Below are 23,775 nucleotides of genomic sequence, written 5' to 3'. Positions count from 1 at the left end.
GTAAGTAATAAAATACTTATTATGCTTTGGTTCATTTTGAGATACTCTATTACATAGATTTTCTTTGTCCTTTTTGACAAGAAATTCACAAAATTATGATAATAAGATTTCTGTATGGTGAATTCTTACCTTCTTTTATGAATTTTGGGCCTTGAAATATGGCCTTGAAGAGGAATACAATTATACAGAAAATATTGCTATATAATGAATAGTTTAAATGTTATAATTATATGAGTTGTCTCCCTTGAGAATTGCCTTTTTATATTGAAGAATTCTGTAGAATATGGCATTTTCACAAAATCATAATATGTTCATAAAATGAACGATAAGAAAGTAAGTTTACTCATGGCACTTAATGTAGGGGAATTTTGTGAAATGTTCAGTCTGAATTTGAGGATTAATTTGTTTGTTCCTGCAGAATTTCATATTTTTTTCTTTAAACATTTTCATGATCCATTGATCATAGAAAATGATAGTGCGGATGGGGTGTCCATGTACTATGGATACATTCTTGTTTTACTTTATATGCATTTTAACATAACATTATTGGTGTTTTTTAAAAACATGTTTTAAGCATCTTGCATTAAAGGTAAAGTATTTAAAAACAGTTTTATCTTTATCAAAATACAATGACTGAATTTAAATAAATATATTTAATCTACTTTAAAAATAATATAATCTTAAAAAAGGTAATCATGTTATGTTTGCATATTATAAAATTTGAAATGAGATTAAGTATTCAAAAATGTGTGATAATGGTGCATAATGTATGTACCAGACTAATGTTTATATAACTATGATTAAATATAGCTAATTTACTCTATAAAATATTTGATACTTTATATTTCCTTTTAATGGAATATTTATGTATAAGTTTAATTTTTTATCAGGTGTCACAGAAATATTTGTTGTATTATTGTGTTTAAATGATAGTAGCAGCCTCTTCTGTTGTGTATTGTGTTGTGATTAGAATTTGGTGGCAGGAATTGTAAAGTTTGATACTATTTGACAGGTGGTAACAATTTTACCTGAGAAATTATATCTCCAAGTGGTGTTTGGACTGATGGCTCATGAACTGTCACATGTGAAGAGAAAAGCCATGGAGCTACTGAATGGTCGATTACATCAACAGAAAACAGAATTTACAGGAGAGGAGGTAGGTCACTGCCCCCTCCCACACATCCTTAAGTTCTGATTACTTACTCCATCAGTTACATGTATAAGGGTTAGGTAGTATTTCATTAACTCTTTATCTACCACTGACGGATATATACGCGGTAATTAACACCGTTTAGTTCGTAGTGACTGATAAATCCGCTTGCCGGGTCACCTGTGTATTCGCAGTGACTGATCTATCCGCTGTAAACAATGCATGCGCAGTCGCGTTGACGGATATTCCCGTAAAATATACCACTGTTAAAACTCTTTAGATTGGACAATACCTAGGGGGAATCCCGGAATGAACCAATCAAATTCGGTTTTACAAATGAATAAGCTTTAAATTCGTATATTCCTTTTTATTGAAAGGTAATATGTTTACATTAAAATACATTGTTTTTAACACGTGTTTTCGTTTGAGAATTGCGTTTGAAACAGTGGCGGATCAATGGGCTTCATTCTTCGAATCAGAGGAAGAAGATGAAGTGTTTTAGTGTTTTAAGCAGTCTGATATAGATGAATGTGAAGTTTGAAGTGTCAGCAGTGATATCAGTTATCCAAAAATAGCGAAACGAGGAACCGTAGTTAGATAACGGCTTTGGACAAATAATTTGTTTTTCAACATATTTTATTGGATTAATTAGTGAACATAATTGGATCAAAATCAGAAATATAAAAATTCAAACAATTGAGAATTAAATACATTTTTTATTTTTTATTTCTATACATTAATTGCTTAATAAATTCATATTTAATTGCACCCCCCTAAAAAAATATCACACTGAAAATTAGCTCTGGTAGTTAACCTACAAATCAGCTGCAGTAGCTAACTAATAAGATGTGTGTAGTAGTGAACTGTATGATCGCCTGTGGTAGATAAGAAGTTAAGATAAATAGCAAAATGATCATGAGCAAAAAAAATATTTTTTTGCATCTTCCAAAAAATATTCTGCTTGAGGAAGGAACTGTTGAATCTAGATATCTAATTAATTAGCTGTGTATAATCTGTACTAGTTTATTGTCCCCGCACACTTATTCACCACAGGAATTAAGAACAGAATTATAAACATATAGTGAAAATTTGGTAATTTCAATTGTGTGTGATTATTTGCAGTACTTTCAATAAAAAATCTGTTTTCCATCATCAAGTAAATGTATTGTTCTTTTTATAGAAAATGTCAAGAGAGTTGAATGCCTACATTTAAAAGGATACAAGCTTAATCTTTTTGGAGTAAAATTTGTAGAATAAAAGTTGTTTATACAGAATATCTTGAACTTGAAAAAAAGTACTAATATAGAAACCAGTGATGTATAGTCCAAAGTAATAAAATTTCAACAATCATAATTTGTATTTTTATCAGGAAGCCCTATTACTCCCTCTGGTGGACCAGTTATGTGAAGTGGTTACCACAACAACGTTGACAGGAGAGATAACTGAGGAAAGTGCAGTAAATGGACAATCAGCTTTCTACAGTCTCAAGTTAATGAGTCGACATCTAGGTCACAAAAATCATCACACCTTTACTAAGGTAAAAAATGATACAAATATATGGATCAAAATCATCACACCTTTACTAAGGTAAAGACAGACAAATTTGATGATGCAAATATACGGACCAAAAGCATCACACATTTCTGACATACCAAAAAAGGGGGATAAATGTATTATAATGAATTTCTTTACTTTCTTACAAAAAAGAATGTCACTATATTTATGATGACAAAAGAGTTTTCATAAAAGAATTTTAAGTGAAAGATGTTGATTTTAGTAAACAAATCAAAGGAACGACACCTGACGTTAACAGTTTAGTTAATTTGAGGGTGGAAGTGTAGAATTGATTTATTGAGTGTTATTTGCTTATTTTATGCAAGAAAATTTTGTAATAAACAATTATTCAGAAAATTTAAATGAGTATAACTCTAACAATTACTTTAATCTGTTTCAAGGCTCACCATTACTGATTATTTTGGTATATTACCAGGTTTTAAAGCTAGCCATAAAGGTGTTCAAGAAGAGATCAGATAACTTACAAGTAGCAGGCTGTGCTTTGTTGTGTGTAGCAGAGTTATGTCACAGTCTCAAAGCTCATGCTATTCCCCATTTGTCAGAGTTTATGCCCTTGGTCCTTAAAGAAATGAAGAATGAAGAAAGGCTAACCAGGTAAGGTCATGTCATCAATAATTTCAACAGAGTTCGTGGCCCTTGGTCAGAACTGTGTAAATAAGTGAAGAGAGAATTGCTACTAAGATCATGCATGATTTCACAACGGAAATACAAATTGACGGGTAAAGAGATCTTTGAAAAGCTACTATATTGGGGTATCCAATGTTAATATTTCAACAACAATATTTGTGTGTTCAGCATTACTTATTACAGTGACAAAATACAAATTAATAGATGTGATGTATTTTTCCATTGATTATGTGACTTTTTAAAAGTGTTGATTTATCTGTGTATTCATTTCATTTCATGGGTACCAATATACTTTCATTGAGGAAAAGTCATATTTTAGTCGATATTTGATTTCTTGGATTTGCCAAAGGCTGCATAAAACCTTTTAGAAAACATCTACTTCATTCAAAAGAGGGAGGAAAGATACCAGTGGGACAGTCAAACTTGTAAATTGAAAATAAAATGACAACGCCTGGCTAAAAAGGAAAGAAGACAAACAATAGAACACATGACACAACATAGAAAACTAAATATAAGCAACACAAGCCCCACCAAAACTAGGAGTGATCTCAAGTGTTCCAGAAGGGTATATTTGAACAGTTGTTTACCTACACAAAGAAAAATCCCTTGAAAGTTGGTATGTCATGAATAATAATGATTCCACAGTAATGTTTGCCATTTTCCTACATGTTGTTTATTAGAAGTATGAAATGTTTTATATTTCTCATTTTATCTATTTAGTAATGACCTGTATATGTTGAGTATAGTGACAGCCATACAGAAAGTTGTGGAGAACTTATCTCTCTTCCTTAGTCCTTATCTGGAAGACATTTTATTCCATGTAAGTTTACAAATATGAGACTATCTGTTAATAAATAAAGTGAGATTTAGGGTATTAATGGCAATGAGACAGCAATCCAAAGATACAAATGACATCCTTTTAGATTGTTTTAGCAGTTTTAAGAATGATAAATTGTTTAGTATTGAATACTATCAATCTTAGCTGTAAGGTTTTTTTTGTAAAACTGACTCCTGACCAATATTAGTTTGTACAATTTGCTACTTTCGGGGGACTGTAACTTTATTAAGCAGTCCTGGTTTCAGATTTTTTAATAAGCATCTTAGACCTTACTTTCTATTATTTTGAACCTCTGAATGGAAAGATTTCATTCTGAGAAATAATTTGATGGGACTTTTATCTCCTAACATTTGTTGTTTTCTCAGTTACTGATTGTTAGTCTTTACAATACATTATATGAACAAAAATCATATTTATAGCTTCAAAAAGAACCTATTCTTAATACATGTAATACATTAAATAGTTTTAGCAATATGTCAGGTGACCTGACCATTCTATATAAGTAGTAATTCATCTAAAGTGATCACTTTCCTGTCAACTCAGAAGTAGATAACTCTATTGTGTTCGTGAATACTTGTCTTGTTACTCCAATCTTCATCGGCAGGACAGTCAGTCTTACAGCCAATGGTCATTGCATGCTCTGGATATTCCACTGACAAATAGTGGGTATGGCCAGGGTTGATGAAATTTGGGTTAAACACCAAAAAACTAAATGCAATCTGTATTTTTTAAAATAAAAATAAAGGTTTGCAGACAATTCATTGGAAGAAATCAATGTTTAAAGTCATATATTGGAAAAAGTGGGAATCACAGGGCCATTTCAAGAAAAGTAAATTATTAATTCCACTCAAGATAATGGTTATCAAGATAGAGATTTCCAAATAATAAAACTCAATTGTAAATCTGCTTGAATTTTAAGTAGCTGTATTAGCAAGCTACTTTGTGCATAAATTTTGTTTATAAGTAAAATCATCAACTGGTAGTAGTAATCTATAAGATTTCCAAAGCAAGTTCAGTTAAAGTGTACCATATATATTCGTATTATTTATCTATATGTGTTATATTTCAGATTTGTAATTTATCATCAGACAGTTTAAATGATGAAGCATTGCAGAAGCCACAGTTACAACTCAGACTGAAGTCCATCAGACATACATTAGCCACAACCCTGCCACCCAGAGTTTTACTTCCTACTGTGGCATCATGCTATCATAGACTGGAAAAGGAAGAGAAATTGGTAATAACATAACTACTTTTCTTACTCCATTTGTGTGATGGTCTTCTGAAAAGGAGAACCAATCAATCTGAAAAGGAGTATCAAATTGAATATGTAACTCAGGGCTCACACTACTTCAGAATTATAGGGAGAAGTGACTTCTCTTTTTGAAACTGATAGGGAGAAGTGGTGAGATTTGTAAGAGAAGTGCTCATTCGCACGGTGCACTACAATGTTTGGATTTTACTTTAGTATAGACAGTCATTTGTAAATAATGTTCTTTTTATATTGTACAATTCATATCTGAGTATGCAATTTAAAGTAACATTTCAAATTAAAAGATGTTTAAATTTTACTAAGGTCCTTGTGAGAAACTACCAACTAAATATCTAGCACTAAAAAAAATTTTTTTTTTAAAGAAAAAGGTAAATAAATTATAATATAGCAATTACAATTTAATCATGTTAATTAAAAACTATCTTGTGTATGAAATTCAGTGTTTCTCATCAAAAGATATATAAAGGTAAGCTGGGCCATAATATATTGATATTAGTATAATAGTCTAAGAGTTAAGCAACTTTATTATAGTTTACAACAATCCATATAAATTATAGGGAATTATATACACCAATCAATGATGAGTTTATTTATATGTAACCAAAAGTCTCTAAATGCGTGTGGAATTCTTAATTTTTCCTTTTGGGATCAATATTCTTCTGTCAGCTGTTCCATCCGTGAGTCCGTAGTAAGTTTTTTAAAAATACGGATTTTGGTCATAGCTGGTCCGTTACCGATCCGTGTTTTATAAATCGGTCAAAGGCGTACAATGCAAGAAAATTTACAAAAATAAATGATATTTGACAAGTTCTTTGGAAAGGATCATGCCGTTTTTAATGCAATAAATGGATTGAACATTTACTGGAGGCAACTTTCATCACGTTTAAATGAATTAACAAACTTATTTTGTAGCTGAAAGTTAGGTTGATGTACGTTTTCGAGTAACAAGCACCGGAACTTACAGAAGTGCAAGAAGTGATAAATTTTTTATTTTTATTAAATAACTTGCTACACTTTGCAAAAACAATGCTTCAACGTCTTTTCTTAAGATGATGAATCGTTTATGTCTGAATTTCTTTTAATTATCAATAAAAAATTGATGTTTCATCGACTTGGTAAAAATTCAAAATGTCCGATGACGGAAGCGACTGAAAGCGAGTATTGTAAACAACATGGCGACTTGTTTTGCTTTTGGGGGTCGGGGAAAGCGAAGTGACGGTCAGGAAAGCGACTTCTTCGCCCTAGTCGCCTGGTAGCGTGAGTCCTGAATTGTAACTATCGTAATACAGTTTGGCTTGTAATTGTCTGGAAATCTTCAATACTTTCATAGTGATGTTAATTTTGTTGATAATGCTTACAGGAACAAATATATAACTGGGAAAGAAAGAAAAAAAACATAATGATGTGCTATGCCCTTTATAGCTTTGATTTGATGGTCAGTAAAATAATAAAATATAAAGCTATTAAATAGAACTAAGTGATGTTTGAAATAGCATGGAAATGAATGAATTGTTATACTAAAGTATCATATGCTAACAGACTTCCCAGTGTCCTTGCACTCCCTTTGTTTTGGGTGGAGATTGTCCTTGTAAATACGTTATTTTTTTCTACAGTCCAGTATATGTTCTGTGATGTCCGTATTAGAGGAGCATATACAGTCCATGTCAAAGGAAGATTTAACAGCACACATACAAGACTTACAGAAATTCTTCTTAGATGGTCTTAACTTCAGGTTCCTTTACTGTGAGGTAAGTACATTTAATCAACCAGAAAAATCATTGATTTATTCTGGGATGTAAGGCAGGTAGCCAAACAGTGTCTGTGCATTTACGCATGAACTCTTCAACCAAAACTTGCCAATTTTAATATGTTGTTACTGATGACAAAATGAAGGTCAAGTTCAATATTGATGACTTGCACTTTCACCGTTTAAAGAGTTATGGTTCTTGAAAGATTAAAAAATGCCATGACACAAATAAATGTTAAAAATCTGGTTTATTGTCGCTCTGACAGCCTCTTGTTCATTCTATATTTATTTAATACACCTAATTTATTAGAACTGATATGTAAAAGTATTTTTGAAGTATTGTACTTCAGGGAATAATTTTTTTCATAAAGCATATCTGACCACTGTGATTAATTGTAAATTACATGGTTATCAGTAGATTTGTGGAAACTTAAAATGTAAAAAAAATAATACTGTTGATTCATTAATATTTGTTGGATACCAATTTTTTGTGGATTTTGTGGGTACAGGTCAACCATTTTGATGTTCAATGAAATTATGAATATTCTAGAGGAATGAATACAGACATTAACAAAACTACAAAATTAAATATCCACAAAAATGCCAGTTTTCCTTAAACCACTAAATATGTACCCATGAAAATAGAATTAATCCACAGTAGCCTCTTTTCAAATCAAATTCAATCACAATCATGCTTTAGTTTTTCAGTCTTTAGATTTGGAGCTGATGTTTGGTGTATGATTGTAATCTTTTACTTGTGCATGTTTTCAATTTGTTTTTACAGAATCCAGAGAAGCAGATTTCTGCAGTAGAAGGCAGTATTATAGAAACTTTTATCACCATGGTGATGAAGCTGTCAGAATCTACTTTCAGACCACTTCTCTTTAAGGTTTGTATACTGTCTTTTTATGTAATTTTGGATTTCTGCTTTTATTTATTTATGAGATTTGAATTTGTACAAAATGACTCATTAAAATATCGTTGCAACAGATAAATTGATGACATTATGATACTTATAATAGTAGTAAAATCTATTCATACTTGAATATGTTTTTGATATATAAGTTATTGGAAAAATTTATACAGAATAAATCATTAAGAAACATTTTTTAGACTCTATGAAGTTGGGAAAGAACATCTAATTGTATTTAAATGAAAAAATACATTAGTCACAAAGGTCCTTTAATGAAAAAGCAGTAAAGATGATACTCCGACAAGTATTGAAAACATGTGATAAATGAATGTACAATTATTTCTTCTTACAGTTATATGACTGGGCAAGTAGAGATGAAGAAACCAAATACAGAGTAATGGTGTTCTACAGACTGGCTGATAGGTAGGTATTATTAGGAGGTACAGGTGGATTTAAATGGGTTCCTTATGGGGCTACATATATGGTTATTGCAAAGACTTTTTACTAGTCCTGCATCTAAATAGAAGTTTCTTCATAGTATAAGTTCCAAGTGCTGTTCTTTTTCATTTGGCAGAGTATACGATGAATGCAAAATACACACTGGACAACAACACACACACCCTTTCCTTTGTTGGAATGCAAATACAGCAAAAATTGTAAAAGTAGTTTTAAGGGTTGACTTTATCATACATAATGTAATACCTTTATACCTTTATACCTTTATCTTCGGGTCGTTACATAAGCCAAAGGCTTCTACTGACCCCTCATCTTGGATTGTCGTATATGATTGAATGTGTCAAACTATGACATACAATCACTTATAGAGAATGACATGTTTTTGTTTTTTATATTCAAAGAAAAAGTTTAAGGTTACATCATAGTAATATATTTTGAGAAAGTTCTTTATTACAATATCTTTTTTATCCATAATAAGGGATTATAGTCTTGTTAGTTTGTTAAATTTGTAGCATAGATACAAACAGAGTTGTATAATGCTAAATTATAGTTGAATTATTGTTTTAAAGTGCACAAAACCTCCCAGTCATTTCAGTTCCTGTTATTTTCTGAGAGTTTATGTTCCAAATGGGGTATGGTTATATTTGAGGTGTTTGTGTATTTGTACACCCTGATAGACTAGAATAGAGGAATTTATACAACCAGAGAACCTTGCATATTCCAAAATATGAACACATAAGACACAGGAAGTCAAACTGGTATTTTACATTTCTCCAAATCAACCTCTGCTTCCATAAATGCGACAACAAAAGGTCTGAGGTCCTAAGTCTGTGTCATTCTATTGCAAGGTAGAAACAATAGAGTCTGGGTTATAATGTTCATCTTTTTGTTTGTCAAAAGACAACAAGAAAGATTCATTTTAAAGTACCACATTAACAGGATTTACTTTCAGAAACGAAGTTAAAGGTCAATGTAAGAGGTGTTGGCGTAGTAGGGGGCACATTATTTAATTTTCTAACAGTAGAATGTTTGATTTGTAGATTGGCAGAGAAATTGAGAAGTTTGTTTACATTATTTGCCAGTCATATAGTTCAGCATGCTGCAAGCATAATAGAGAAAAATAACATTTCTAAAACAGGTGAGAGATCCTTTATTTTCTCTATAACCCTCTTTCAATTAAAATAAACTACCCCCACTTTTCTCCACAAAAAAAAAAAAAACAACTTTTCACACAAAAAACCAATAATAAAAAACAAGAATATCTTTTAAAAGTCCCTGAATTAAATGTCTGTTTGTTAGTATTTGAACTGATTTTTGGTGTTTAAACTCCACTTTATAGCACCGCATTTAGCCTATTTCATGGCGATCAGTTTTTATTGGTGAAGAAAGCCAGTGTACCCAGAGAAAACCATCGACCTTCGATAGGAAATCTGACAATCCTAGTCAATTAAGATTGGAGTCGAGTGCACCCACAAACTCACAACCTTAGTGTTGACTGGCTAGTGATTACAGTAGTAACTACTTAAACCACTCAACCACTGATGCCCCTGAAGTGATTGATGGTATATAAGTCACTGAATTAAATGTCTGTTTGTCAGTTATATAATTACATGTTGTTTTGAAATTGACCATTATAGTAAATAGCATTAGCAGTTTTTGACACCATAACCACTGCTTATGGATGTTAATATGATGACTTTTCTATTATCAATCAATCCTGTTTCCTTTAAGAATATTGTTGTATTTACATCCTACTCATTTAGTATATGTTTGCATCATAAAGAAATGTTATAATTTATATGCATCTTCTTATTGTTATGATTATAAGAAAAATATATCAATATAATTTCAGAAGAACCATATTTTTGTAAAGGAAACAGAGGAAGGAGATTGTCCAATCAGCTTCTTTGTTACATATTTGATTGTTTGTACAAGTGTTTCTTGTATGATACAGAAGGATTTGTTACAAAGGAGAGATTTGACAGTTTAATGCAGCCAATGGTTGATCAGGTATAATATTTATAACAAAACTTCTTTATATGTCCTTGAAAACAAAGCTTAGAAATCACCATATCTGTCTGCCTTTCTTTCTGTCCATGTGATTTGTAAGGGCAACTCCTAAATAGCTAGACTAAAGCTCAGTTTTTAGAAAAATGTCTCTGGGCACTTATTCAACTGATTAAAAAATACCAGCCTCCATGAAATAGATTTTAGTGCTGAAAGTGATGTTAAGCAACACTCAATTAATTTACACTCCTAAGCATAAGGAATGAATTAAAACTGTGATTTATTTTAGATTAATTCCTTTGATAACATATAAACTTTAAATTGAGAGAGTAGTTTTAGATATGATTCTGTAGGATAAAAATTGTTTACTTTCATTTATATAATCTGGCTAAATAGGTTAAAACGGCGGGACAGCAGTCATATGAAAAGTAGAAATAAGTGTTAAAAATATTACTGTGTAAGTACTTTAATTCAGGGGTATCAATTTTCGTGGTTTGAGCAATATTTACATGTTCGTGGTTTTTTAAATTCGTGGATTTAGTTTTCTAAAAAAAAAATGATTAAATATTCAGGCCTTTAGAAACGAAGGTTACAAATAGTTTGGATTGAAGGAAATTGCAAAGTAAACATTGACCCGGGTAAATTGTGACAACAGTAATTAACCCAAGATAAAGTGATCAACAGATTAAAGACCATCAAAGGTGTTAATTAGGCCATAAACATGTCACCTACAGAAATCAGTATCATAAACAAATGCTTTAAATGTATCTTGAATTGTCCAATATGGTTCATTCAACCTATGCCAACATTTTGAAATTTAGTTATAAAATTGTATGAAAAAATGTTGGCATAGGTTGAATAATTTGTTACAGATAAAGTGTTATAAAAACATAAATTAATCAGGGCCTAATCAATTTACAACCAGTTTAAACCTACCGTTAAAGTATAAAGGTTTTACAAGTACAACACAAGAGAAAATGTAGTTGTAATTGTGTGTGTTGAGGATCTCTTTTTCAAATAAGAACTAGTTAAAAATTAATATAATGAAATGATGAGGAAAAAGAAGAATTTTATGGATTTTTATTAAAGAAGCAAGCATCTTGTCATATTAAATATATATCAGTGTCGTTCTCATAAATACATGTAATATAAAATATATGATCAAAAATATTAAGTTTTATATAAAATAGTTTTCTTCAAATACAATGGCATAATACACTATTGATACTCGTGTATTTAATAAGCACTGAGTCATGTAAAATATCTATTATAAATGTTCACTATAAATTCTAAGGAAGATAGGGTGTGAGTGACAATGAGACATGATCTCTCCATCCAAATAACATTTATAAAAGTTTGCCGCAATATAGCCTTTTTGTGCTAATGCGGCGTAAAGGAACAATCATTTATAAAAGTAAACCAATATAGGTCAATGTACGGCCTTCAACACGGAGCCTTGGCTCACACCTTTTTTTAGTATACACACAATAATTGAATTACAAACATGCAATTGTGAATTTGTAGAAAAATATATATTCCATAACCAGAAATATTTATCATACACTGAGTTTACCAGCTCTTTATTACTCTAAATGTATGCACATAGGAAATTGATTTCAAAACGAAGGATAATCATAAGATATACTGGATTGGTCCTGGACCCGATTGATTTTAACATATAAATTACATAAACAAACGACAACTTATGTACATAGAATTAGAAAAATTTTACCATTATGATTGTCTCAAAAGTCATACTATAAGATATGATGCTGCATCTGCACAATCAACTGGTGTCATGTTATCCTTTGGTCTCTTGTGCAAGTTTCACAAAGATATCTCAGGAGTAAGACATGTCATAGAATGATTTTAAAGTTTATTCTAGTCCTTAGTGGGTTTCACAAATTGGTCCTAAATTTTGACATTTTCTAAAGTTGGTCACAAAGTAAGGACTACACAAGCGGTTTCTAATGATGGTCTTAGGATAGTCACAAGTTTGTTTGTATAAATTACACTAATTTTTTTGCAAATTATCTCATTATCATCATTTTATCAACAAAATAATAAAAAAAATGATCATAAAAATTTGCACCAATAAAATAGCTTTTTATCTCTTTTTTTCCTCAAGTATTGTTATATTTAAGTGTTTAATTTCAGAAAGATAGTCTTTTTTTTTGTCATTTTTATTTTTTTATTTTTTTCAACACAATTTTGCTAGTACATGTATCAAGGATTCTATTTAACAATTTTTGTCCTTTTAGAAAAAAATAATATTCCATTTTTACTACAACACAATTTTCCAAATACTTTATTTTTGTTTCTGAAATTTCAAAGAGTATTTTTAATGCTTAAATATACTGACTGTATTTTACCTTTTATTAATTAATAATTGCTATAACAACACCTATTGTATTTTGTTTGTAGGCATAGATTGAATATGTTTTTATCAAATGTTGGCATAGGTTGAAGACACCGTCCAATATTTCTTATCAAAATCAAGCCCAGCATGAAATTATTATTTCCATATGTACGAGAACTATGAGGATATAAAATGAACCTGTTATCATACTGTGAAAGTACTTTAATTTGTGGGTATCAATTTTCGTGGTTTGAGCAATATTTATATGTTCGTGGGTTTTTTAATTCGTGGATTTTAGTTTTCTAAAAAAAAAAAAAAATGAAAAAATTAAATCCTTTAGACACGAAGGTTACAAATAGTCTGGATTGAAGGAAATTGCAAAGTAAACATTGACCCGTGTAAATCCTAGTGACAACATTAATTAACCCAAGATAAAGTGATCAACAGATTAAAGACCATGAAAGGTGTTAATGAGGCCATAAACATGTCACCTAAAGAAAACAGCAACATAAACAAATGCTATAAACGTATCTTAGATTGTCAAATGATTTTTATCATCATCAAGCCCAGCATGAAATTATTATTTCCCATGTGTATGAAAACTATGAGGATATAAAATGAACACTTGATCATACTACATGTAGCATATCAATACGGGAAATCTGACTTTCATCATCAAAAATATTTTTTATGAGAATTAAAAGATCAAAAGTTGTACAGTTTAGGTTGTTAAAGATTAAATGAGTATAATCTTGCATGCAGGTGTAGTTCTGTGACTGCTATTACAGTATTCTCCGGTTTGGCGTTATTCAATACATTCTTTAGATCACATCAGTCAAACCTACATGGGGACCTTTCTTGTCTTGATTTGGACAATTGTTGTTTTATTTCGTTGGACACTTAAATTCGTGGATAGAGTCATCCACGAAAACCACGAAAATTGGTACCCCACGAATAAAAGTACTTTCACAGTACTAGCGTATCAATACCGAAAATCTGATTTTCATTATGAGAATTAAAAGATCAAAAGTTGTTCAGTTTATGTTATGGAAGATTAAATGGGTATAATCCTGCATGCAGTTGTAGTTCTGTGACTGCTATTAAAGTACTCTCAGATTCGAGGTTATTCAATATATTCTCTAGATCATATCAGTAGTCAAACCTTAAGGAGGGATCTTGTCTTGATTTGAACAATGGTTGTTTAATTTTGTTGGACACTTAAATTCGTGGATAGAGTCATCCACGAAAACCACGAAAATTGGTACCCCACGAATAAAAGTACTTTCACAGTATAAGAGAGTTTTGCTAGTGAAGGTAATCTACAGAATCTGTTATATTTTCTAGTTTAGTTTATTAATTATCTTATCAATATTTTAGATTGAGAATTTCCAACTTAAAGATAAACATTATGAGAAGAGAATAACAGACCATCTGGTTCCCTGTATAGTACAGTTTGCTGTTTCTTCTCAAGATGATTCTTTATGGAAGAGCATAAGTTATCAGATTCTATTGAAAACTAGGCATGATACCTCAAAGGTAAATATCTGTTCATATAAAAAAAGTAGAAATGCTCACTTTTAATTAATGACTGAATTTCATTTATGTTTGATTTTACCCTCTTTCCATATATTTGTTTTCTGTATTGAAGGACTTTTTACTTTGGGATCAAAACGAAGAGTTATATTTGTGGGCCAATGACTCACAATCTTATTAGATATAATGTATTATAATTGCTCTTTATAATTATTTTCTAATCCGTTAATTCAGTGACCAATTCAGATTCTCAGTCACTGTCAAAAGACGATTCCGTTGTTGAATCGATATCGTCATTTTCAATAATCTGAACACACGAGTTCTTGGACTAAACTTGTCACCCGCTGATCGATACTTTGCCCCCAGATAAGAGGGAAACAAAGCAGGGGTCACGTTTATTCTCTGACATTATAGTTGACAAATAGATAACGGAGGAGGAGCATGAATTATATGTATATAGGGCCTCAAAAGGGAATCTTGCATCCCGTAAATATAATTCGAAAGTCTTGCATGACTTCCTAATCCAGCGAAACACTTTAAAACTATTGTTTAATTAAACAGGTTAGCTACTAAATGACAGTTACCAATTTATGACGGTAAATATTTGAGTAACGAGCATTTAATTGATCTAAGGAAAAGATCCATTCTTTTGCTTTTTCGGTGATAGGGCAGCTGACCAAGTTAACGTTTCTTTACAAACAAATCATTTGATCACTGAATACAAAGACACAAACATGCTAATTAGCTGATTAGTTTGCATTAAACCTCAATTACCCTCGGGAATACGCTGTCATCCTGTGTTTGTTTGATTAAATCATGCAAATAATTAAAAACACTTTTTTGTTTTGATTGCTATCGATCGATTTTGACAGGTAATTATTAGATACATACTAACGAGCCTTCAAAAAGCGTTCGGAATTCAGTGTTGTCAGAGTTCGTTTTTTTCAGGTTAGATTAACGTTAATTTATAGGGAAATTTTATGGGACTTTGAAAATTGTTCGGTTTAAACTGAAATTCGGTTTTTATCAGGGTTCGGTTTACCCAGGTTTCACTGTATTTAGTTCATTATTCTCTTCAAAATATAAGTTTTACTAGAACAAGAGCCTAATTTGTTGTAACAGGTGTATTTCATTATTGTAAAACAACATCATTGATGTAGTGTATATAGTCTAAGGATAATTAAATGGTTATTCATCCAACATGAAATATCCTTAGGCCTAAAATAAAATTTCATTTGTTTGGCATTGCCGCCCGACCCACTGAAAATCTTGCCGCCCGAATAATTTTATTAGTGTTTTAAAATTTGTATTTTTTTTATTTAAAAAATCAGAAAATTTCCGGAATTTTGATCATATCCGCAGAGTTTGTTTCCAGACTTTACTTATTTCAAATTATGATCTTTGAAGTGCTTGTTGTACACTGTAGTCAGAATAAGCTCTTGAATGACATAGATTAGAAAAAAGTCTGCCAAAAATGTCAAAAAGACAGGCAGTGGATAGCATCCCCTAATGCTCCATTCAAGGGAGAGGAGTGTTTTATTAAAACATAAGATTTTCACCTAATCTTTACATGGAACATGGATTGATGTTCTGAAAGGCCTTGTAGAGAACTCAAATGTCTTCTTTGGTTAAGCAGACAGTGTCACTATAATTTGTTGGTGTCTGCTTTGCATCCTCACTTCATGGGATAGAAGCTTTTCACCAAGACATGACAGAACAAACATCTGTAGCTTTAACCCTTGAAGGATCTCTTGAATATGTGAAATCTATCATGTTTCTTGAACCAGATAACAAAGCATGTTGCCATGTAAATTCCAAAACAATGCATTCTTTGACCTATAAATTATTTACTTTTACAAATTGTGACTTGGATGGAGAGTTGTCTTGTTGGCACTCATACCACATCTTCTTATATCTTTTCAAAATGATGCCTTGGCTTGATGGCTGAAAGGTGTACCTGCATGCACAGTTGCCTGAAGATTCATAATTATAGCTAAAAAATAGGGGAAATAAAATATTTTTACTAATAGTATTAATTATTATATAGAATACTTAGTACTAGAAATATTTTATTTCCCCCATTTTTTCGCTATTATTATAATAAATACTACTAAAAGTATTCTATTTCCCCCATTTTTTGCTCTAATTATGAAATCTTCAGGTGACTGTGCTGCATGAAAGCACCAAAGCTAAAAAACCAATACATGTATGGTCCACGATTTACAGGTTTATAGACAATAGTTTTGTACCTGTAGAGGTTAGCCTGGTACAAAACATACATATTTTAAAGACTAGCCTCTTGTGTGTATCACAAACTAAAAATCCAACCCCTCTTTTCTTAACATGAATAAGATAATTCTTAAAACAAAAAAGATATCTGACAGCAACATATTTATAAATATTGTCTGGCATTCATGTCTGTTCTTGTGCCAACCTTCTAAATTTGTAATATTTTTCTATCCTCAAAAGCTGATCAGGGGCTGCAGTGGCTTTGATTGTTTTCTAGTTCGACAAAATTTACATTTATCAATGCTAGTCTATCACCTCTAGGTATAAGTTTGCAACCACAAAATTAAGGTTAGATTGTTAAGACATTTATGATAAGGTTCCTCTGTGCACTACGCTTTCATCCACTAATAAACTGATTGTCATGAACTTGCCCATATGGTGTAGAAAGGTAATTTTAAATACCATCAAACTAGCAAACAATGAATCGAAGCTTAAATCACTTATTTGTACAGGGAGCTGTAGTGGTCGAACTGATTAAAATATGACAAGTTTACCAAAGTGAAGGCATCTTCAAGATGTGACATTAAGCCTCTGTTCAATAGACAGTCCCACAATTAAGATTCAATTTTCATGTCTAACATGTTATATGGTTAATAATTTCAGTTCCCTACCACAGATCTGTTTCTGCTGGGTACTTTGGTTTACACCTCCAAAAACACTGAACGTCTGACATGAAATTACCCATATGTTGAAGAATGTGACATTAACCCCTATCAAAGAAACCATCAGTTTGTACACACAACTGCAAAATGGTGCACTGCTTTTGGCTGTGATCTAGAGTCAAAATTATTATGATTGCAATATATAGTTTTTAAATGTAATAAAAAAAAAAATCCCTACCTACCTACCCAACTGCTGATGGGGTGAGTCGGCAATGCCAAACAAACAATTTTTTAAGGGTGGCCTTATTTATAAATATTAAATGACTTATTTCAGGTGAGGTATGCAGCTTTGCAGTGTATTGATGCATTCCATCAGAAGTTAGGTGAAGACTTCATGCCATTATTGCCAGAGGCCATACCATTCTTAGCAGAGTTAATGGAAGGTAAATACATGTTTTTCTTCACTTATAAATCCCATTTGTTGTTCTTAATAGTTGTTACTAAAAAGTTAACTGCATTTAGTTCATTCTGGGGCATGTCTTCAACTTATTGAGTTCATGCTAATAAAATTGAGAATGGAAATGGGGAACATTTCAAAGAGCAGACAACAGCTTAAGGCCACCAATGGGTCTTTAAAGTAGCGAGAAAATCCCACATCTGGAGGTGGTCCACATCTGGCCACTAAATAAAATAGTACTAGCTCAATGAAAATTCAAGAACTTAAAGGAAGTAAAATGAAAATATATACAAGAGTAACAAAAGCCAGAGGCTCCTGACTTGGGACAGGTGCAAAAAAGTGGCTTGTTGACAATGTAATTTGTCAGTCTTGTGTACTTGTTTGTAAACATAAAATTGTCACAAATAAAGAAATCATGAAACAAAATTGAATGCTTATGTAGCAAGGCCTGGTATATCCTGATGTAACTTCCTTGATTTTGACACTTTTAAATAAACTGGCCATAAATACAATACACCAAAACTACAGGTAGATATAAAATGATATTATTGTTTGTGTTACAGATGATAGCGAAGAGGTAGAAAAGAAATGCCAGTCTGTGATAGCTGAAATGGAAAAGACATTAGGAGAACCTCTCAAGAAATATTTTTAAATAAAGATTTTATTTCAAATCATATACTTTGTATCTAACTTTACAATTTTCAGTTGAATAATAACATGATAAAATCATAAAATGTATGGAAAATTTGTGTTACCCATGAGCAAATTCAATCTGCAACCTATGGTAGTTTGACTTGCCTTTTTGTGACCTGATGTCTTACTTAAAAGAAAAAACTATGATCTTCAAAACATTTGTTGAAATGTTTTGCAGTTCTTACAAACTTGCTTCAGAGTTATGTGGTATCCTTATAATGACTGTGTGTGTCTTAAGGGGGATACCCTACTGGAGCCTTAAATATGTATAAATCATATTCCTGCACATGATTATGGTAATGTGAGGTAAAATCCTGAGGTAATTACATGGTGTACTGTAGAAAAATATTCCTATGACTGAATATGGTAGTCTGAAGTGATATGAAATGATATCTAAACTTTAACATTACAATTATCAGAGACAAATGAAAGAGCTCTTTGAACAACACAGAGCTGTAATTGATTCATCTGGCTGTGTCTTAATATTTTTAAAGGCAAAATTTGAGGTGATGCATGCATTGAGATGGGGTTTAGAATATTTTCAATGCAACACTTTAGACAGCTGTTGTCTATGACCAACGGTCATGGCTGATATAAGCACATGCATGACAATTTCTGTTAGTGTTGGAAAGAAAAAAAATATATTTGTCTTTTGACTCCTTTTTGTGTTAATTTACGTCAGAAAGTTCGAATGAAAACAAAAATTGACAGTAAGGTGACCTATTTTTGTTATTTATAATTTCTGTGTCATTTAGTGTTCTTTGAAGAGCTGCGTCATTGACAATTGTACCACCACTTTTTTTTTATACTACAAAAACATTTCTGGACAAACAGAAAATATGGACAGACAAAACAGAAAATAGCCCATAAAAGCATGTAAAATATAATCTTGATTTTCTTATAAACCAACTTTGAAAGATAACTTAGTCATCAGCTGTCTAATTATGAATGTCATTGTACAATTACTTTCATATTCTAAAAATCCGCCAGCGCCAAAATTGCAGGATTTTCTTCCCTTCCAGAACAGATTTAATCCTCGGTTTTGTTGGGTTATGTGTTGCTTAGTTTTAAGTTTTCTATGTTTTGTGGGCTGCTGTTTGTCTTCATGTCGGTTTTTTAGTTTGATTGTTCGATTGGTGTCTGTCTCTCTTTTGAAATGTTACCTCTCCTTGCAAAGGTAGACACATACTGTACTGTTTTTGTACAGTTAAAAATAATGTTGCCAATATATTTTTGCAGAAGCAGAGTTATGAGAGTTAATCAGATCTGCACAAATTCCTAGCCAAATATGAAAAATAATACAATAACTGTAATATTCTTTCTGTCTTGCAAATACCAACTGTAATACTACAGAATTGTGTAGCAGTCATGTGTTCTCGTGTATGGCTGAGTAGAGATCGAAGAATGGTCGAATAATAATTCTACCTCATGAATAGATTACCTTAAAGTACTTGGCAAAACTATTAGGGATGTTTGGTCATATATGCTCTTCAACTACCTAGTTTTTTTGGCCTTTTAAATTTTGTTTTGATCCGAGCGTCACTGATGAGTCTTTTGTAGAGGAAACGCGTGTCTAGTGCAAATACAAATTTTTAGTCCTGGTATCTATGATGAGTATATTTAAAACCACTGGGTCAATGGCACTGCTGGTGGAGTTACAATTCCTCAATGGTCTCACCAGCCCATTAGTCAGCACTTCTTTGTTGACATGAATTATCATTAATCAATACTTCATAATAAATTACCTGTAAAGTACACATAGCTTTGAAATTCTAAGGCTTTTCTGCATCAGGAACAGATTATCTTAGTTGTATTTGGCAAAACTTTTAGGAATTTGTGGTCCTCAAAGCTCAACTTTGTACTTCATTAAACCTATTTGAGCTATTTTGACTCTAGCAAATGAGACTTTTGAAGACAAAACGCGCAAATGGCACAAATACAAAATCTCAATCCTGTTATCTATAAGTTGACTTGTATGTTGACAATTCAATCTTTATTTTATGGAAGAAAACTAAAATATGTGTAAAGTCAAGTTCACAGATTCTTAAATAGACTTGAGAATAAAACGTATACAAGTGTTAGAAGAAAAGGGAGGAGCCTGTTGATTTTAAGATGAATAGGACAAAACACTGTATAAAGTTCTTAATAAAATATCAACTAAAGCTTTAATTTTTTTCATAAATATATATACATGTGCCTGACACGGCTGACAGACGATGACAGACCTGTCATATAATTTAAAACCAATAAAACCCCTGACAAAACGCTTTAAATTTGCTATGTGTTATATTTGTTATTCTCATATGATTTTGTCTAATGCTTAGACCGTTTCTGGGTGTGTTACATTTTAATATTGTGTCGTTGTTCTCTTATATTTAATGCGTTTCCCTCAGTTTTAGTTTAGTTTATTTTTTTGTCAATGAATTTATGAGTTTGTTGAACAGCGGTATACTACTGTTGCCTTTATTCAGTCATATCTTTGTTGTGTTTGCCACGCAATTACTACACATATTCCAAAGACATGTCTGGTAGATCAAGGTCACACTTAGTACATGTGTTGCTATAGCTATATCTTACTTCTGTCTTTTCACTGATATACTCAATTGATACCACCAATAGTGAATTCCTGCTTACGCATTAACCGATATGCCTTTGATGAGGTCATTTATCAGAAACATGAAACTGCAACTTTATTTAAAATATATATACTGCAGCTCCTCATTAATGTTTTACTAGTATACAAGTCATACTAGGGGATCCGGACTTATATTTTAAACTCAATACAATAATAATGCCTAACAGTAATACTTCATTGAATCTGTCATCTGCTGATATCTGCAGTTCTATTGGAAACCTGAAATAAGAAAACGATTGAAAATAAAAACTGAAAATAAGATAAATGACAATAGTGGCAATATTCTGGTGTCAAATAAATTAAATAATGATCATAATAATAATTATTTGTCTACCATAAAAATTAAAAAAAAATTTAAAAAAAAAAAAAAAAAAAAATCTTAGTCTATTCACCTGTATCATAAAGAGAACAGAACAAAAATATTACTGAAAAAAATATATGTATTGTTCACAAAGAATCTTCTGTCCACGTTTCCTGATATTCCGTTATTGTTAAACGCACTCATTGATTGTTTTACCCACCTGTATCTAAATCTTAATTAAAAAACAATAGTCCATCTATAAGTTTCATAATGAAGTACGAAGAAAAGATAAAGAAAAAAAAATTCTCTTGTTTTTTCTTTATCCCGAAGAAGCATCTATCCAAGTTTCGCAAAATTCTATGAAGTTTTACAAAGTTACTGATTCCTAAAAGCTTCGACTTAAGACTGCATCTAAATGTGAATTGCTACAAAGTCTCTGTAAAAACGTCAACGTATTTCTAAAATTAATAGCAGTCAATATTATCACCGTATCCAGATTCAAGTATCTATCCAACTTTCGTTTTATTTTTTTTATAAATGTGCATTTTATTGCCAATATTTATGTAACAGAAGTGTTCTACTTTCTAATTAAATTGCTAAAAATTTACATTTTAAATTTTGTAAAACTGCCATATTTTGGGGTCAAAAAGAGGTCTCACTGGGCATACTTCTATATGAGAGAATCTTTTCCCGTTTCGCCTAAATATAACAAAAGTTTAAATCGATAGCTTATTGGAGTTTTCAAAACAACTGGTTGTAGGAGTTTTGCATATATTTTTTTGAGGGAAATGTACGATGTAAAGGTTTCTTGAACCTTGCCTCTTTTAGATTCTCTTCGAATATTTTTTTCAAACTTTTGGAGTGAAAACTGAAAATGATTGAATGATTGACATCATACAAGATCAGGATTGCATGAACATGTGCTTACTCTACTGTTTCTCTTAACCCCTACATCAGCACCAACAGAATTAAAAGAAAACTAAAAAACATACGAACACTAACAAAACAAAACAAAAATGAAATAGTTCGAAACTTTTCTTTGTTCACACCACTGTTTTACAAAAACTTAAAATGTGCATAAAATAAGGAATAATTCATACTAACACTTTAAAATACTACGACTTGTTAGTTATAAACAGCTTTATAGAACTTACAGAAATTACTTTCACAGACAGGGATATCCGTTCTGACATGGGAAGTCGTACCAGTTACCATTGATGTAGTGCATCATAATACAGTTATGTGTGTAGGAGTTTGAATTACTGGTTGGATAGGGTCTTCCTGAATCAAAGTTCTTGTAGCTTAACTGAGTTTGATCATATATCCATCTCCAGTCACCATTGACGACATCTGTAGATCCAAGCTAGAAAGATGTTTCTGAACGTACATAACACAAAATATAAGTATTCTTACCAACAATATTTATAAACTTTGATGTATTTTTAAAAAGCGCAGATTTTGGAATCGAGACTACGTGGCTTAGTTATTTCAAACAAACGTAGCTTGTGTGTGCAATGAAAACGACATTATATGCTTCTTTCATAGATTGGAACACTCGGTCCTGTATATGTATCACGGAGTCTGAAATTCTGACTTATACACTTGCTATATCCTATCTGTAAAACTAAGAATTACAGTTCTCATGTAAGACAGTTCGTTAACGGATGGCGGTAAATACTGCATTTACTTTAGTCATCCGAACAATGAAGACGAAACGCGTGTCTGGCGTATCAAATTATAATCCTGGTACATTTTATAACTATTGTAGTTAATTATCAGATCTGTTTATATATTGTTAGAATCAATTTTAAAACTTTTGAACTATCAAGAAGGATTTTGATGTAGGACAGTAAGATAAGATAAAGAGCTAGGGTGTATATAAGAACGAGACAGCGACCATACATCATACACAAAACAAAATTTATTCTCTATGGTGCATGCCATACATAATGTATTGATTGATATTCATATATATATTCCTTTTTATTTCAAAACATATACGCTAGAAATGTTAACTTACTTTTGCCCCTTTTTTTATTTGCTCAAGTATCCAACTATTTTCAGAAGAATCTTCAATCTTAACTAAATATCCACCAATTTCTCTGCATTTTCTCTACAAAATTAATATACCTTAACCAATGTGAATTTTTATTTTCGATTTTTTTGTGCAACTGTTATCTTACATCACTTCACTTAAAAAAATGAAAGCAATGATAAATAGACTAGTTTTGATGAAATATACTTCAATGATGATCGGATGTCGCAGCAAATCAGACTGATTTTTCTGCAAGAATTGGAAGCATAATAAATGTAAACTTAC

At 31.4% G+C, this 23,775-nt stretch overlaps 1 protein-coding gene across 1 annotated transcript in view; it reads left to right on the top strand.

Moving 5' to 3' along the window:
- LOC134705008 (HEAT repeat-containing protein 1-like) overlaps positions 1-18,502 on the top strand; it is a 60,132-nt gene extending 41,630 nt beyond the window's left edge. The window contains exons 33-45 of the mRNA XM_063563783.1: positions 1,013-1,156; positions 2,520-2,687; positions 3,141-3,319; positions 4,073-4,172; positions 5,260-5,427; positions 7,077-7,211; positions 7,995-8,099; positions 8,476-8,546; positions 9,620-9,717; positions 10,432-10,589; positions 14,323-14,481; positions 17,704-17,812; positions 18,390-18,502. Coding sequence (XP_063419853.1) covers positions 1,013-1,156; positions 2,520-2,687; positions 3,141-3,319; positions 4,073-4,172; positions 5,260-5,427; positions 7,077-7,211; positions 7,995-8,099; positions 8,476-8,546; positions 9,620-9,717; positions 10,432-10,589; positions 14,323-14,481; positions 17,704-17,812; positions 18,390-18,478 — 1,683 coding nt within the window. The 3' untranslated portion in view covers positions 18,479-18,502. The remainder of the gene's footprint in view (positions 1-1,012; positions 1,157-2,519; positions 2,688-3,140; positions 3,320-4,072; positions 4,173-5,259; positions 5,428-7,076; positions 7,212-7,994; positions 8,100-8,475; positions 8,547-9,619; positions 9,718-10,431; positions 10,590-14,322; positions 14,482-17,703; positions 17,813-18,389) is intronic.
- Positions 18,503-23,775: the final 5,273 nt, after the last annotated feature.

Source organism: Mytilus trossulus, chromosome 1 (assembly GCF_036588685.1).
Source record: "Mytilus trossulus isolate FHL-02 chromosome 1, PNRI_Mtr1.1.1.hap1, whole genome shotgun sequence".
Lineage (NCBI taxonomy): Eukaryota > Metazoa > Mollusca > Bivalvia > Mytilida > Mytilidae > Mytilus > Mytilus trossulus.
Note: the sequence above shows the minus strand (reverse complement) of the source record. Positions and strands in the feature narration are given on the sequence as shown.